The 14,750-nt window shown below is 56.0% G+C and overlaps 4 protein-coding genes across 4 annotated transcripts; 3 read left to right on the top strand and 1 right to left on the bottom strand.

Annotated features, from left to right (window-relative positions):
• Positions 1–435, top strand: PHACADRAFT_47578 (uncharacterized protein; the record flags this gene model as incomplete). The annotated part of the gene is made up of 1 exon (XM_007402154.1): positions 1–435. A coding segment is annotated over one exon (435 nt), but the record flags the coding sequence as incomplete, so codon positions are not given.
• Positions 436–6,499: 6,064 nt separating this feature from the next.
• PHACADRAFT_265728 (uncharacterized protein) lies at positions 6,500–7,707 on the bottom strand. The gene is made up of 3 exons (XM_007402153.1): positions 7,322–7,707; positions 7,075–7,264; positions 6,500–7,019 (listed from the first exon to the last, which is right to left on the bottom strand). Exons 1-2 carry the CDS (start codon positions 7,503–7,505, stop codon positions 7,092–7,094), a joined length of 357 nt encoding a protein of 118 aa, XP_007402215.1. The 5' UTR covers positions 7,506–7,707; the 3' UTR covers positions 6,500–7,019; positions 7,075–7,091.
• Positions 7,708–8,281: 574 nt separating this feature from the next.
• PHACADRAFT_201874 (uncharacterized protein) lies at positions 8,282–8,965 on the top strand (the record flags this gene model as incomplete). Its single annotated transcript, XM_007402152.1, has 4 exons — positions 8,282–8,314; positions 8,367–8,465; positions 8,517–8,549; positions 8,654–8,965. 4 exons carry the CDS (start codon positions 8,282–8,284, stop codon positions 8,963–8,965), a joined length of 477 nt encoding a protein of 158 aa, XP_007402214.1.
• A 2,977-nt stretch (positions 8,966–11,942) lies between these two features.
• On the top strand, positions 11,943–14,661 carry PHACADRAFT_131855 (uncharacterized protein; the record flags this gene model as incomplete). The annotated part of the gene is made up of 3 exons (XM_007402151.1): positions 11,943–13,490; positions 13,582–14,251; positions 14,534–14,661. Coding segments are annotated over exons 1-3 (2,202 nt in total), but the record flags the coding sequence as incomplete, so codon positions are not given.
• Between the last annotated feature and the right edge of the window lie 89 nt (positions 14,662–14,750).

Below are 14,750 nucleotides of genomic sequence, written 5' to 3'. Positions count from 1 at the left end.
TCGCTGGACGGCAGACGTATTGCAACGAGCTCCGACGATACGACTGTCATCATTTGGGATGCTGGCCACCAGGAGCATCTCTGGCGATATGTAGGGGCCATAAGTACCGGGTTGTCTCTGTCGCCTTTCTCTCCCAGCGGAGAACGTGTCGCGTCCGGAGGCTATGACAATCTCGTTCTGGTGTGGAATGCAGACGGAGGGAGACTGACTCAGGAGCTGGAGGGGCACGCCTACCCGGCGTGGTCGGTTGCCTTTGCTCCCGCCGGGGACGTCATCATTTCCTCCCAGTCGTTCAACACCATGCGACTCTGGGACGCTGAATCAGGAGCCTGTCTCCTCGTCCTCGACCCACATACCTGGTACCGCACCCTGCACCTGTCCCCCGACGGCTCCGGAGTCCTGGTCGACGACAACAACCGACTTGTCCAGCTGTGGGCCCCTGTCGATGCGGATGCGCAAGTGACGACCCCTCTCCCATGGCTTCCGCGTCGCACCTGGCCTATATACTACATCGAGGACGATTGGATATTCTCTTTGACGCCGTCTCGGCGGACCCGGTTGTGTTGGGTTCCGCTAGGCTGGCAACGCGGGGGCATCGTGGGATACTGTGGGCACAATGTAGTGTTCAAGAGCGGGTACAGACTGAATTTCTCAGAATTGAATAGGTACCTGGGCAAATTGCACAGTAATCATACGTAATAGTGTATTCAGGATGCTGTACGCCTTCGTGCATAGATGGAGCATAGTTCCAGTAGTACAGGGATATGGTGTCTCTAAAGCAAATGTATCATAGATGTATGTCATACGTACAAGTGGCACTACATAAATACTGTGACATTGGTCCACCTCATCTACGGTGAAAATCGCAGTGCAAACATCATAGTCGCGAAATGATAGGCGCTCGTCAAGTCCAAATCGTCAGATAGTAAGGCCTACCGGCGGACGACTACAGCTAAAACCAAAGTGATCCCGGCATAGTCGTGAAGCGACGCCCCACGCGAACTCGATGCCGCTCGTCTTGAGGCTCTCGAGCGAGAACAGCGGGCGCTTAGTCTTGCCCTCACCAATGGCGTTCGACTTTGTCGCCACCGGTTTGGTGCGAGGCACGACCGCGGGAGGCGAAAACTGGTCGCGCTGCCATGCGAGGTCTTCTCCGAGTTGTGCCAGCCGTAGCAGGAATCAGCATTCGCAGCAGACTGCGCGGATACATACCGCGAAGCCCTCTGCCGCGCTCGCTGCTCGCGTCGCGTCGGCCAGGCGTCTCGGCATTCTCCTCGTCTTCTTCGAGGTCGTCAAGTGCGCAACGCAGCTCCGTGCCGCTGTGGCTCAAGTGCGGAGCTGAGGACTCATGCCAGCTGGTGAAGACGCCTCATTGCCGGGGAGGAAGTGGCGGTGGGAGGCGTTCGAGCATTGAAAGCAAATGAACCTGCCTTCGGGAAGCGGGAAAGGCATTGACCTGCGACCACAAAACGCGAGAAGCGATTTTATTGCCGTTGCACCAGCAGGCTCAGACTTGGTGCTCGTCCCGGAAAAGATGGCGTCGTAGCTGGCACTGCTTAGGCTTCAAGCTGCCTGACCCCACGACGAAGGACATCCGAGAGAAGCAAATATTAATGCCACCAGCGGTGCTCTTGTGCTGTGGATCGTAGTCGTTCACCGGTCGTGCTCTCCGTCCTGGCTATAGACGTACGAGACGACTTGAGTGGTTCAAGAACCTCGAAACGCGGGGGTCTGCTCGATTTGTTAGGTGGACCGATTAAGTACTTGGCTCGTGACGCACTCAGCGATGCTGAATAGTTGCTCGAGAAAGCCCATAACGGAGACAAGCGATGCATCTCGACCGGCCTGTACGTCTTATTCAAGTGCAGTCGGGCTCCCGTAGAGCCAGAAAGGGGACGAAGTCGAGATGTGATCGTAATCGTGAAAGAGCGGCGACATGAGAGCTCTTCTTGGGTCACGTCTTCGCAAAGTTTGTCACCCCTGCGATCTCAGTGAGAAGCGAAAGTTGCGTCGAGAGCGAAATACACGTACGACATTTTGGGCCGCAATAAAAAAGTGTACCGTAGAGATCGCCCACCCGCTCCTTCGCGACTTTCCTCTTTAACGCGACGATGCCGACCTCCACGTCGCGCAAGATCTTGTCGTCCTCAACGTTCAGCACGCTCTTCTATTCTTCTCATATAGCATCTGGCGCCGCTCGTGGGTCTTTCGGTACGAGTCGAACCTTGAAACCTAGCGCGGCCAATCCTTGCTGAGATATGTTGTAGATCGTAGCAGCAGCGCGCATGTTGCTACGCCTGTATGGTGAGCCTTCGATTTTTTCACCAGCGACCGTCACCGCTTCGAGAAAGCCTTTCCTGGCGACGGCGGCGGCGCCAAGCTCTCGCGAGATTTGACACGGCACCAAAAAGCGATTCTGCGAATTGTTAGACAACAGCCGACTGAGCCGAGTATATGTGCGTACCTAAGCTCCGATCCTGCAGTATGCTTCTAACCAACAGCCCTGCCAGTTGGTTGCCTTGGAACCACCAAGCTGGCCGACTGCCGAACGAGTCTTGCAAGCGCGACAGGATCCTGATGTGGCGATAGGGGCGGGCGACGGGCCGTCGGACGGTACAAAAGAGGGAATGGGTGGCATCGGGGGTACGTTAGCCTTGGAGCGTTGTTATCTCGCCACTGGCTCGATACCGGCGGTCACTATAATGGATGGAGCTGCTGGTACGATGATTTGACGAGGAGGAATGGTATGGGCTTGCGACCAAAGAGAGGTGGGAGGTGTTGTCGTCACCGCTGCACCCGCAGGCTCGGGCCCAGCGTTCAACGCAGGGAGGCCGGTATCGCAGCGGGAATTACAGGCGCACGTAGACATTCAAGCTTGATTAGGCTCGTATCGCCTGAGGTCACGATGAAGAACGCGCGGGAAAGGTGAATTTCAGGGCCAGTGGTGACGTCCCTGCATTGCCGGTCTTGCTCGTCCATTGCGAACATATGTGATTTGCACGTCTGGGGGGCCTCGAAGCCTAGGTATCCGCTCGATTCGTCGGGTGGACCGAGCACGCCTTCATCCACAATGTATTCGGCACTGTAAAAGAAGCTGAGTACGAGGCAGTCGTACTCACAAACAAAGGAAGGACGTACATGTAGAGGTTGCCCGATTGCGACTGACGACTGCTGCACAAAAATCGTCTTGCGTTACGCGTCGTCCGCACGCAGAATTGTCGAGTACATCCAGATAACGCGTTGGTAGAACGGGAATTCAAGATGCTACCCATTGACGAAAGGATATACGACTCGAATATTGTACATCTGGCTGAGTCTGGGTCGATGCTTCTTGAGAGCCAGGAAGGAGTGAAGCTGGTACATGGTCGTTGGCATGATAGAGCAACGGACGAGCGAGAGGCTCTTCTTCGCTTGTGTCTCAGTGAAAGATTTTCTCGTGTCCATCAATCCTGAAATCTGCGTGAGAGATAGAACTTGTCTCAAGAGCCAATGAAACGTACGAGCTCCTGGATCACCGTGCAAAATGTACAAGCTCGAACAGCAGAGAGTAGCTGACCATGCGTAGCCTCGTGAGCTCTCAAAGGTGACCATACTATATTCGGTGCCCTACGAGATCCTGTCGCCCCCGAGCCGCGTCTTGCTCTTCTTTGAGTACGTCGTCTGACGTTGCCGTAGGCCTTTCACAACAGGTCGAAGCTTGGGATCCTACGGCTTAACGCGCCGCAGCGGCTGGTCATCCTGAGGAGCATTCTCGTGAATCCTGCTAACAGCGCCCTTCTCGTTGCGCCTGTGCTTTGCGCCTTAAGCTGCTCCGCCGAATGCCACCTTTGCTATGGAGAACGGGTTCACTTTGGCGGCGACAGGCGTATCGGACACGGGCGAGCTGTTCAGAGATCCGGCACTGCGTCCAGACCATTCTGCTGAAGATTCTCAGGAATCAGTCGACCGAGAGTGTGTATATGTGCGCACCTGGGCCCGGCTCCACGATATACTCCCAACCGACAACCTTTCGCTCCTGTTGGGTGCACCGAAAACACGAGACTGGCCGCTTGTTGAACTCCAGGAGCCACACAGGAGGTAATGTTTTGTCCAAAAGACCGGTGAAGGAGCCTTGGTTCTGAGGCAGGATAGAATGGCTGTTGTTTAGCTCTATGCCAGAGGGATGGGGTTGCTCGCAGCGTTGACCGGTAAGGAGACCAGAACTCAGATGGAGCATAGGACATAATCAGGGGGATCTCTCTAAGGAGAAGTCTGTGTAAAAATATCTGATGCAGGGCGAACATCGACTCATGGTGGACGTCGAGGAGAGCCAAGTCGGGGCCGGTCTGCTCGGACTAAAAGCGTCGCCGAGTCCCGGACGCCACAAGGCCAGATCAAGTTTCCGCTTTAGGCCTTGGGCTTTGTTCAAGACCCATTGGACCCACGCGTCGCGAAGACTCTCGCGATGTTGCGGAGAACGTGGCTGCCACATTTGGCAGGCGAGCTGACTGACGACGCCACACCGAGGCTCCAGACTCCGAGTCCCCCGTGCCGGTGCGATGTATAGCGTCCATCATACGTCCACGAGCCGACAAGGGCGTGCGCCGCCGCTACCTCACGTCTGTCGCGTCGTGCATTTTCTCAGACACGTATGCACGCTGACGGGTAATGCAGGGACGCCAACGAACTTGCGAAGATGGCCCTCACCACGCTGAACATGCAACTCCCAAGAAAGGCTTAGTACGCGCCGCTCTACACGCCGCTAACATCGCCCTCTTCCGGCCAGAGGTGCACGACCTTGCCCTCAAGCCTGCTGACGTGAGTACACTCCGGATTATGCTCGCTATCATAGCACACTTATGGCTATTGTGGATCCTTTCGACCTGCCTGTCCTCGACTGGCATTCTCGATCTCTTCCGTCACCTCGTGACCGATACCGTCGCCTGCACTACCTCTGGCCCCCTTTCGGGCCCGCTTACAAATTAGAACAAGGAAACTCACGGTCCTCTAAGCATTGCAGTCTGTGACTTTTCAAAGTGCGTGCGTCATGGCTCGTTATATGCATGTCTGTATCGCGACAGAAGATCTTACATAGTCTTCTCTGCCCTGGTAGAGGAGCACTGCTCCGACCGGGGCTTGAAAGGCTGTCTACAAGATCCTGAACCCGAGGTCGAGGGAGGTGTGGACCTATTAGCTGAGATGTATGCTCGTTCTATCTTGCCTCGATGCGTCACTCGTCGTAATTTCAGTCCGTTGGCTCTTGCCTGTACGAGCCGCATGGCGCCATGCAGGCAGCATCGTTCATCACGCCAATCCGCCTGTGTTTCTCGACCTCGCCCTTGTCTACCCTAGGCCACATGGAGGAGAGTAAGCTCTTGGTGCTTGATTATCGCTGCTAAAGCAATACCCATGTTAGCAACAAGTACAACCCTACAACACGCCACTCGTCTGGCGCATCCGTTCGTGACGAGGATGGCTGCATGCGAGAAGGACCACAGGGACGTCGCCACCTTTGACCAGGATATCATCAGCCAGGACAATGGGCCGCGTGTGAGTTTTACTGACGGTGCCTCCAACGCCTGACTGACAGTGCTCTACGCCAGGTTGTCGATACCGAATGGCTCTAGTGCATGCTCTAGGAGCTGCCGCCGTCGCCTGTGAGACTGGGCCGAGACTGACGAGACCATACCCATCCACGTATCATCTTCATACCCACCCACATATCATTTCCCGACGCGACCGCTCTCAACAGGTGCCCAATACAGTCCATGGCATGTCGCCACTCGAGCGCGCCATGCCGCCGCCGCCATGCCCACCGCGACTCACGAAGCCGCACCCGAAGTCTAAATCACTTGAAGACCCACGAAATGTGTCGCTGTCGCGCCCAGCGTTGTTGTCTCGCTGCTGCGTCCCACGAGGAGTTCGACACAGCGGGCTACACGCTACCGCTAGGGACGGGTGCAGGGCATGCGCTGGGTCAAGGGGCGCTTCCCCGAGCGCGGACACGATCCCAAAGCCCCGACCGCTCTTGTTGTCTCCACAACTCGAGTATCTGCCGCCGGGCGCTGCAGCCCACGTGTATATCGCCGCTGTGATGTAGAGGAATACATATCCCATTGTACCAAGTGCTTGACACGTCGTGAAGCGGCGGTTCGGTCTGTACGAAGAGCGCTAGAGATTAAGGTATGGGCTAGGCCTGGACGAGGGCTCACCTGAGTGCGTACCTTAAGAATGCAACGAAGACCAAGACCGGGAGAACGAGCCCTCGAATGATTAAGTGCATGCGCAGCTAGGGCAATGTCTGTGGCTTTTGCCTTGGACGACTCCAGGACGCCGGGGTGCAGGATGCTAAGGGTATTCTATAGGATGGCATACGCAGAAAGCTGCTGGGAGCCGGTGATGAACGAGAGCACGATCATCATCCCAGCTAAGCTCGTCAGCGCATATTCAACGCTGACTTCGAAGACGGTTCAGCTGCGTCCGTTGAAGCTCATCTGGCAGGTCAGCGCGCAACATTGCAGTAACAGAAGACGATGAACATTGAAATTGCGAGATCCGAAGACTACAAAGTAGGTAGTCGAGAAGCAGGCATTTAATACATGCAAGTTCCAGTGATCTCCCCAACAAATCGGCAGTGGACGAAGTATAGGGAGCAATAACAAACATAGCGCCACTGCGGAGGGCCTTCGTCGCTCAACAGAGCCACGACTCGATCAATATGCCTGACTCGGTCCCCGACTGCCGAAACCGTCGTTCTCGCCACATTTTGGGGATGGGCACGGTGCATTGCGGGACCGTTCGGCTTGGCGCGCTGGCCGTTGGTTTCGGTGGGTATGATCAATGTGACGACGCGCTGGCCGGCATGGCCCCAATCTACCTGGCACTATCGTAGCCTTTGGGTCCGAACGCAGGCCAGTGCTTGCTTCCCAGAGGCTCAGGCGGAAGCAGTGCAGGGGTCTGGTCGTCGGCATGATCAGGCGGCGAAAGCGTTACACGTTCTCCTTCGCTCGAACTTCCCAGCGAGCGTCCTGCGTCTAGACCTGTCCGGATATCCGTATGAGACGCGAAGTAGTCTCGAGGGTTAAACGAACGCACTGGCTTCTGGTACGTCTCTACATCACACCGACTCCGGCTGCGGACGACGTTTGCGGGGCACAGCTCCGCGACGCTTCATTTTGACGCAATAATGCGTTTGCGCCGTATACGATATCGCATGAGGTCTTCTCGCCCCGAGCTCTGACTTCGTTCTCGTATCGTACGTTTTCTGGGGTCTGTCGTGCCCTCCCTGGGTGGGGCAAAGTGAGCTACGAGACTCGGAGCAGCCAATTTTCCTGAGACGTACTTGAGTGAGAAGTGAATATGGCGCCGTTCCTGTCGCGCCTTTGCCTTACAGCTTCAGCTGATCCACCGACGGCCATCATCGACATCGAGAAGGCCGTCTTGGTTGCCTCGCTCGTCATCCTGGCCGAGGTGCACAGAGGATTGCACACGCGCGGAGCGTCCTGAGATTCGGCATTGAAGAGCATGCTCCGAAGGTGCGTGAAAGCCTAGAATACACATGCGCATGAGTGGTCTTCGTGATTGCTTGCGTCGCTGCGCCCGGTTGCGGAACGTCGTAATATGCAGCGAGGTTTGGCATCTGGACTCTCAGACAATATTCAGTCAAGAGTGGGTATGCGTGCGCACCCATGCCCTGGTCCCATGCTGTACTTCCAGCCAACAACCTTCCCTCCCGGCTCGTGCCCTGAAGTGAGCTGTGACGGGTTCATCAGACTGGTGTAATACGGAGACAACCTCTAAACTCAAATGATCAACGGGCGGGCCCCTTAAGAGGTGCAGAATACGCACATTTATCTTCACAGCCGGATAGGCGGCAGTCCTTGGACTTGGAGAACGCGAGAGCCGGTCACATCGTCGGGGTGCTCATGGATCGAAAGGGGAGGTTTATACGGGAGGTAGAATGTATTTGAGAGTCATGACATGTTGGTGAAAGTCTGCGTTCAGCGAACTAAGTTGTAGAGTACTCGTAAGTCGTAACGGATGCAGGCGAAGAGACACAGCCGGCGCTCGGGGAATGTCCAGGGGTTAGGGTTTTCGTGTCGTTTATTCTGGCCCTCTTACACTGCGTTCTTTACCTGGTACAGACCGCCCTTCTCCGCAGGCCTTGCTCGGCCACTGCAAGAATCTCGACGCTACCAGCCAAGAAAATTTCCAAGAAAACCATAGGTCGCTTGTAAGTGAGCGCTGCCGCCGCAGACAATGTCTTGGAACCGGTGCTGACGTGAACGCGGCTCTGCGCAGGATGGCTGACATCGACACTCCCCACGCCACTCTCGTGTGCATTCTGGGAGCTCATCCGCCGCCGAGATATCACGCAGCGGCTTTAGGCCTGTGTCAACGAGGTCATGCCCGCCCTCGAACCGCGCGTCGTTCCCGACGCGAACATCTCCAACAGGAGCGAGTACTCGAACGTTCCACCAAAGAGGGTATGTATGCTCATCCTGAACCCATGGACGCAACGCTGATATAGCTCACAGTCCCCCGCCTGTGTGGCGGCGCGCCGTCGCTGCGTGAGCGCGTCGTACTCTCGTCGTCGTCGTCGTCGTCGTCGTCGTAGCGCCCGTCTCATCTGGCGAAGCCCAGCTCGAAATAACATTCGCCCCTGTGCCCGCAGAACGCGTCGCCTATCCTGTCTACCGCGCACCCGCACCACACGGGGCTCAACACGATGGGCTACTCGCTTCCGATAGGCACGGTCGTCGCAATGTCTTCTGAGCAGCTGGATTCTTCGAAGACGACCGCCCAGAACCTGGACCTGAAGCACCTCTCCCTCCTACTCCCTCTTCCCATTGCCCAGCCTGTTGCCCAATCATGCATCATTTGCCAGCCTTCGCATGGTACCGAGCCGGTTTTCGTATCCTTGACGTCATCCGTTCTTGAGGAGAAGCAAGGCAAATGCAGGAAAGTCATCGTTGCCAGACGGTAGAGATGCGGTCTTTGCTGTAAATGTACCCCGGCTTGCGAAAGTGGTAAGCAAAAGGTGTCGATGGTGGGTGATGAGTTAGCTTCAATGTTCGTGCATCCCTAACACGCCTATAGGACCACACTGCAGTTAGTCTGACCAATACTTGTTATAGAGGATCTAGCTCAAACCTCGTGTGAACATCCTCGCCCGACAAGCTGTGGATTCCGTGCGGGGTCTGGTGGGAGGTCGCTCCGGCTATCAGTGTTGTTCTATGGCTGCAGGACGATGACGCGCTAGAGAAGGTTGAGGGCTCGGGAAATCGAACCCAGAGTACGCGACGAGTTTTGTAGGCGTGCTGCCGAGCAGAGATCACATTTGGCCAAGTGAAATGTTCAACCACGGTGCGTGTCACTTGTTCTCATCTGTGCGCTTCCGTTTGCTTATCGACGAGCTAGATCATGAACACGTCTCGCTCGTCGGGGACGAACACGAAGACGATGCTCACGAGCCTGTGGTCCTGGGCGGGCAGATAGATCCAGCACGCATGTCATCTCCTACGCAAGCTCAAACTCACGTCCATCGCACGCTTTATTGGGCCACGGCTTCGCACTTGCGCGCTTTGCTTTCGACCTGCGTATGGCGCGGTGGCTGCCGACCCGACTACATCAAAAGCACCGAGAGCCTGGATCTCGAGGTCGAACAGGATTCCTAAAGCACTCGGCCACGTCTTGTGAGTGCTATCAGTGCATATGTGCGTCGTACAACCACTGAAGAGCCGCCAGGATTCTCGACACGCCTCGCAAAACGCTCCCATTTGGTCACCGCTCTCGCAAATGCTGGACAGCGCTCTGGCTTGGGTTGGCTCGCGTGCGCCTGCCTTCCTGCCCCTCCGGCTACTCTTCTCTTGCTCCCCGATTGCACCACGTACAGCCTCTCCACTGCCGCTCCCGATCCGCGTCGAGCCGTACATGCTCCCCGGCAGACCTGTTCGCGCTTCGCGTCTGATGCAGTGACTTCATTAAAGATTACCCTGGACCTGTGCGCCTGGCGCGCCGACTTCTGCGCAGCCGACTACATCCCCAATTCCTCGGCTTTGCAAGCGCAGTTGCAAGACAAATATATATATATATATATATATATATGTTGGTATCAGTGCCTGCCGACGATTGGGCGGGCTGTCGAGAAGGCCGAACAGGGGACCGCGAGCGGCTTAGGCAAGGAAAATTGGAGCGCGTATATCATGACGAACGGCGAGACCGGAGACTTGGAGGCCGTATGTCGTAGGGCGGATGCCTAGGAGCCCAGCGCGACGGGCAGAGACGTGATGCCCACGCGCGACTAGAACTGTCGGCGCAGTCAATAGACGGGCTAGTTGATGAGCGAGCTTGAGTGCTCGCTGGGAACAGCGTAGTACGTCCGGGATTGTTCGTGTATCTGTACGCGTAGCTGACACTACCGTATAGTTGTTCAGCATAGTTGCGATGCCGCACACGGCGAGATAGCAGCTGCCAGATCAGCGATATGCGGCAGGGGCGGCTCACTTGAGACGAAATGTGCTTCGTTCCGTGTCATTGACTGTGACTTCGTCCTACCTCATGATGCTAAGGACTATCAGTGCAGTAATATCCGACTTGGTCTGCTAGGTTTTCATCTCGAGGTCTGATTGAGAATATCATGCACAGATTTAGTCACATGGAATTACGTTCTCGTGTGTTTTCGTCTCTGCCTGATCTGCAGGTGCCATCCCAACAAAACTACAAAATAGTAGAGGTTCCGGCGCCGCGGCGCTTATTGGTTCATATTCAAACGATGGCATTCCCTCGTCCAAGTCCACGCACAGAGCGACGTTTGTAAGCTTTCTCTCCTGCATCATCAACATTTGCATTGACAGCACATTAAAGCGATTTGGTCCGCCGTTCGCGGCCGAGTCAACGACCTACGGCCACCCAAATGCAGACATGATCGCCCTCAGCGCCCGTCGTGGTAGCCAATCGGTGTTCACCGAACACGCCTTCTCTGGCCCGTGACATCGTGCTTCACAGGCTCTGGGCATGAGGCGGTGACACGAGTTACTAGTTGAACCCCTCCGCCAGCAGCTAGTAGCTATGCGCCGTCTGAAACAGAAGTTACGGAGTGGCAAGGTCCCCGACGCCGCAGTCGGCCATCTAAAGCAAGCTCTCGACATGTTCAACAACTCTGTCGCCGGTAATCTCGGAGTCCCGGGCTTGCAGATGGGCGTGAGCGTCCTCTCGGCTGTATTGGCGATGGTCCAGGTATGCGTCGTGTGCCGCTCCGTCAATGACGCTTCTGATGCTGGGGCCAGAAATCTCGTGCGAACACAGAAAGTATCCAGGAACTGGCTACGAAGGTTGGGGAATTGACGGCCATGGTGAAAGAGTGTACGGAATTGCATGGCGAGAATATGACCGCTCCGATGGAGGCCAGAGTCAATCGATTGCTGGAGTGAGTCCATCATTGATGGCATAGTTTCGGGTTGCTGACGTCGTGCAGATCTTGGAAGGCGATTGATGACGAGGCCCAGAGTCTCAAGTCGCGGAACAAGTTAAGGAGGATACTGGAAAGCGACGATGAGGGGGAGAAGGTTACAGGTTTGGTACAGAGGATATCATGGTCGATCCAGAGTTTCATGGTGCGCTTCGTCTCGTGCTTCTGGTCCCTGGAGACCCGTTCTCTTGCTGATATGCGGCCTTGACTCATAGGTCGAGAGCATGATCGCAATCGAATTTGCGTTGGACGTATGTAGCAGACCTGTTTCGATCATCGGTACAGACATTAACTTTAGACCAATAGCAACACACACATTTCTCGAAGCAGAGCTCGAAGCGTGTCGAGGAGAAGTTAGACGCTATTAGGGACGATACTCAAGTGAGGATCCACAGCAGACGCACAGACAACGAGCTAACGCCTAGTTGCTTCCAGCGCTTGCTATTCAACTCGGAAGGTGAGATCGAGGCGGAAACTATGGCGGCGTTATTGTCCTAATCGCCTGCATCTAGGGGGCTCTGTACCACCTCATGCGGCTCGGGCACAATTCGATGGCTACCCTGAGCGCAAGGCCTGCCTCGACGGGACTCGTACAGAAATATTGGAACATATCTTCACCTGGGCAACCGGCCAACCTATGCGTGGTGATGCAGCCGAACCTGCCGAAGATTCTGCTGGTAGTCAGCCCAACATCCTCTGGCTCAATGGTCTACCCGGCTCCGGCAAGACAACGATAGCAAGCTCCGTCGCACAGCAATGTCACGCCAGCGGCACCCTAGGTGCCAGCTTCTTCTGTTCCCGATCGGACACCGATTGTAGCAATGCCTCGCTGATCTTCACCACAATTGCGTACCACCTCGGATTATTCTACGAGCCATTCAAGGAACAGGTTGCAGAGATACTCCGGAAGGATCCTCGTCTAGTATACTCTAGTGTCTCTCGCCAGTTCGAGGAACTCATAATACGGCCGCTGAAACACCTCCGTGACGGCTTTCCTTCGTGTGTTGTAGTGATCGATGCACTCGACGAGTGCCGGGACCCTCAGGTCACGTCCGCGGTGATATCCACCCTACTGAAACATGCAGAAGATCTCTCCCCTCTTCGATTTTTCGTCACCAGCCGGCCCGAACGGCACATCGTCACCAGGTTCGATACTATCGGCTACCGCAATGCATTCGGGAAGCTACTCCTTCACGAGGTAGAAGTTCAGCTTGTTACCGTGGACATTGGGAAGTATTTCACGGCATCCCTGTCGGAGATCAGACAGTACTTCAACATGGCGGAGTCCTGGCCTGACAAGTCAGATATCGAGACTCTCAGTCGGATGGCCAATGGCCTGTTCATCTTTGCTGCGACAGCCATCAAGTTCATCGCAGACCGGGACTACAACGATCCGGCCGGACAGCTGAAAATACTCACGTCCGCAGGCTCTCATCGATTGCTCGACCAACTATACCTACAAGTGCTCGACACCGCCTTTCCTAGTATATCAACGGGTCTGTTGGGCCGAGTCAAGACTGTCCTCGGCTCGATCGCCGTCATCAAGGATCCCCTTCCCCCATCCGGCCTGTCGCGACTACTTGAACTCCCCACTGACACCGTGTACAGCTCCCTCGTCGGTCTCCACTCCGTCCTCGTCGTACCGGCCGCTCAAGAGTCTGTGGCGAACATTCGCATCATCCATCCGACATTCCCCGAGTTCCTGCTCGACTCGAGCCGCTGTACGAGCCGTTCATTTGTTGTCAACTCGCAGAGGCAGAACACGCTGCTGCTACGCAGGTGCCTTGGTGCGCTGAAGGGGCTGAAGCAAGACATCTGCGGCATCCGAGACCCTTCACTGCTCAATGTCGAGGTTCCCGGCCTGCTGGGCCGGATAGAGAGTGCGATCCCGGCACACCTGCGATATGCATCTCGGCACTGGTGCACTCATCTAGTGAACGGCGAGCTGTCGGATGAGATCCTGGACGCACTCGTCGAGTTTGTTCAAGGGCAGCTGTTACATTGGATTGAGGTGTGCAGTCTTGTCGGGGTATTAAGGGACGTTGTCTCAGGGATCAACGAGGTCCAGCGGAAGCTGAGGGTGAGTGCGCCTCACTCTTGAGTACAGCTCATACATCTAAGTTCCTGGACAGGGTGTTGACGATGACCGAGCGAGGGACATTGTCATTCTGTTGAATGACTGCGAACGACTGGTTGTCGGCTACTTCCCTGCGATCAGCAGCTCAGCGCTACACCTGTACTATTCGCTCCTGTCATTCATCCCGACAAAGACTGCACTTGCACGGACGTATGCGCACGAATGCTTCTCCGAGATCTCTGTCAAGGTTTTCGGCAGCGTGCCAGGCATGTGGGATGCCTGCTTGGGCACGGTCACCGCGCATGGGGGCGATTCGGTCACGGCGGTCGACTTCTCACTCGACGGCAGGACGATTGCCTCACCAGGACGCGACGGCAGGATACGGATTTGGGATGCGCTGACGTGCGCCCTGCTATCGGTCCTCCCCGGTCATTCCAGCTCGGTTAACTCTGTCAAGTATTCTCCAGACGGCGCTCGCATAGCTTCCGCCGCTGTAGGCGGAACGGTCAAGATTTGGGACGCGGTGTCCGGCGTGCTCATCCGCACCCTGAAAGGGCACGCGGGCTACGCGACCTGCGCAGCCTTCACACCTGACGGCGGCCGTATCGTGTCTGGCTTCAGGAATTGTTCCCTCAAGATCTGGGACGCGGACACAGGCGCCTGTCTGGTGACCCTGACCGCGCACGATAGCCATGTCATATCCATTGCGGTGTCTCGGGATGGCCGTTGGATGGCGTCGACCTCGTTCCACCAAGTCATTCTGTGGAGCCTGGAGGCGCCGGCATACACTCATCGTGTCGTGGAAACCCCCAAAGGCGAATCCTTCCCTTTTGATGCTGCTACCTTCACGCCAGACAGCTCCCAAATTTTGATCGCATCGTACATCTTTGGCTCGAAGTCGGGGAAGCTGTCAGTCTGGGATGCCGAGACCGCAAAGCACCTCCGTGACCTCCGGCCATCAGGCCGATCGTTCCAGCGGATCTACAGTCCCAGCTTTCCTTCAACAGGAGACGTGCTCGCCTGCGCCGCAGATAAAACTGTCCTCGTCTGGGACTTTGCTCGCGGCGAGATTCGACAAGCACTCTCTGGTCACACCAAGGATGTCACGAGTGTCGCTTATAACCACGACGGGACTCGCATCGCGTCTGGCTCGTTCGATGGCACTGTCCGGCTGTGGGACGTGACGCAACCTGCGGCGATCAAGCCACGACTCGAGAACACCAG

Source organism: Phanerochaete carnosa, assembly GCF_000300595.1.
Source record: "Phanerochaete carnosa HHB-10118-sp unplaced genomic scaffold PHACAscaffold_35, whole genome shotgun sequence".
Lineage (NCBI taxonomy): Eukaryota > Fungi > Basidiomycota > Agaricomycetes > Polyporales > Phanerochaetaceae > Phanerochaete > Phanerochaete carnosa.
Note: the sequence above shows the minus strand (reverse complement) of the source record. Positions and strands in the feature narration are given on the sequence as shown.

Excerpts from the sequence above, each read along its gene's own strand:
- PHACADRAFT_265728 (XM_007402153.1), bottom strand. The coding sequence starts at position 7,505 with ATGCTCTTCAATGCCGAATCTCAGGACGCTCCGCGCGTGTGCAATCCT. Across the intron at positions 7,265-7,321 it reads CATATTCACTTCTCACTCAA|GGAGGGCACGACAGACCCCA; the intron begins GTACGTCTCAGG and ends TGCCCCACCCAG.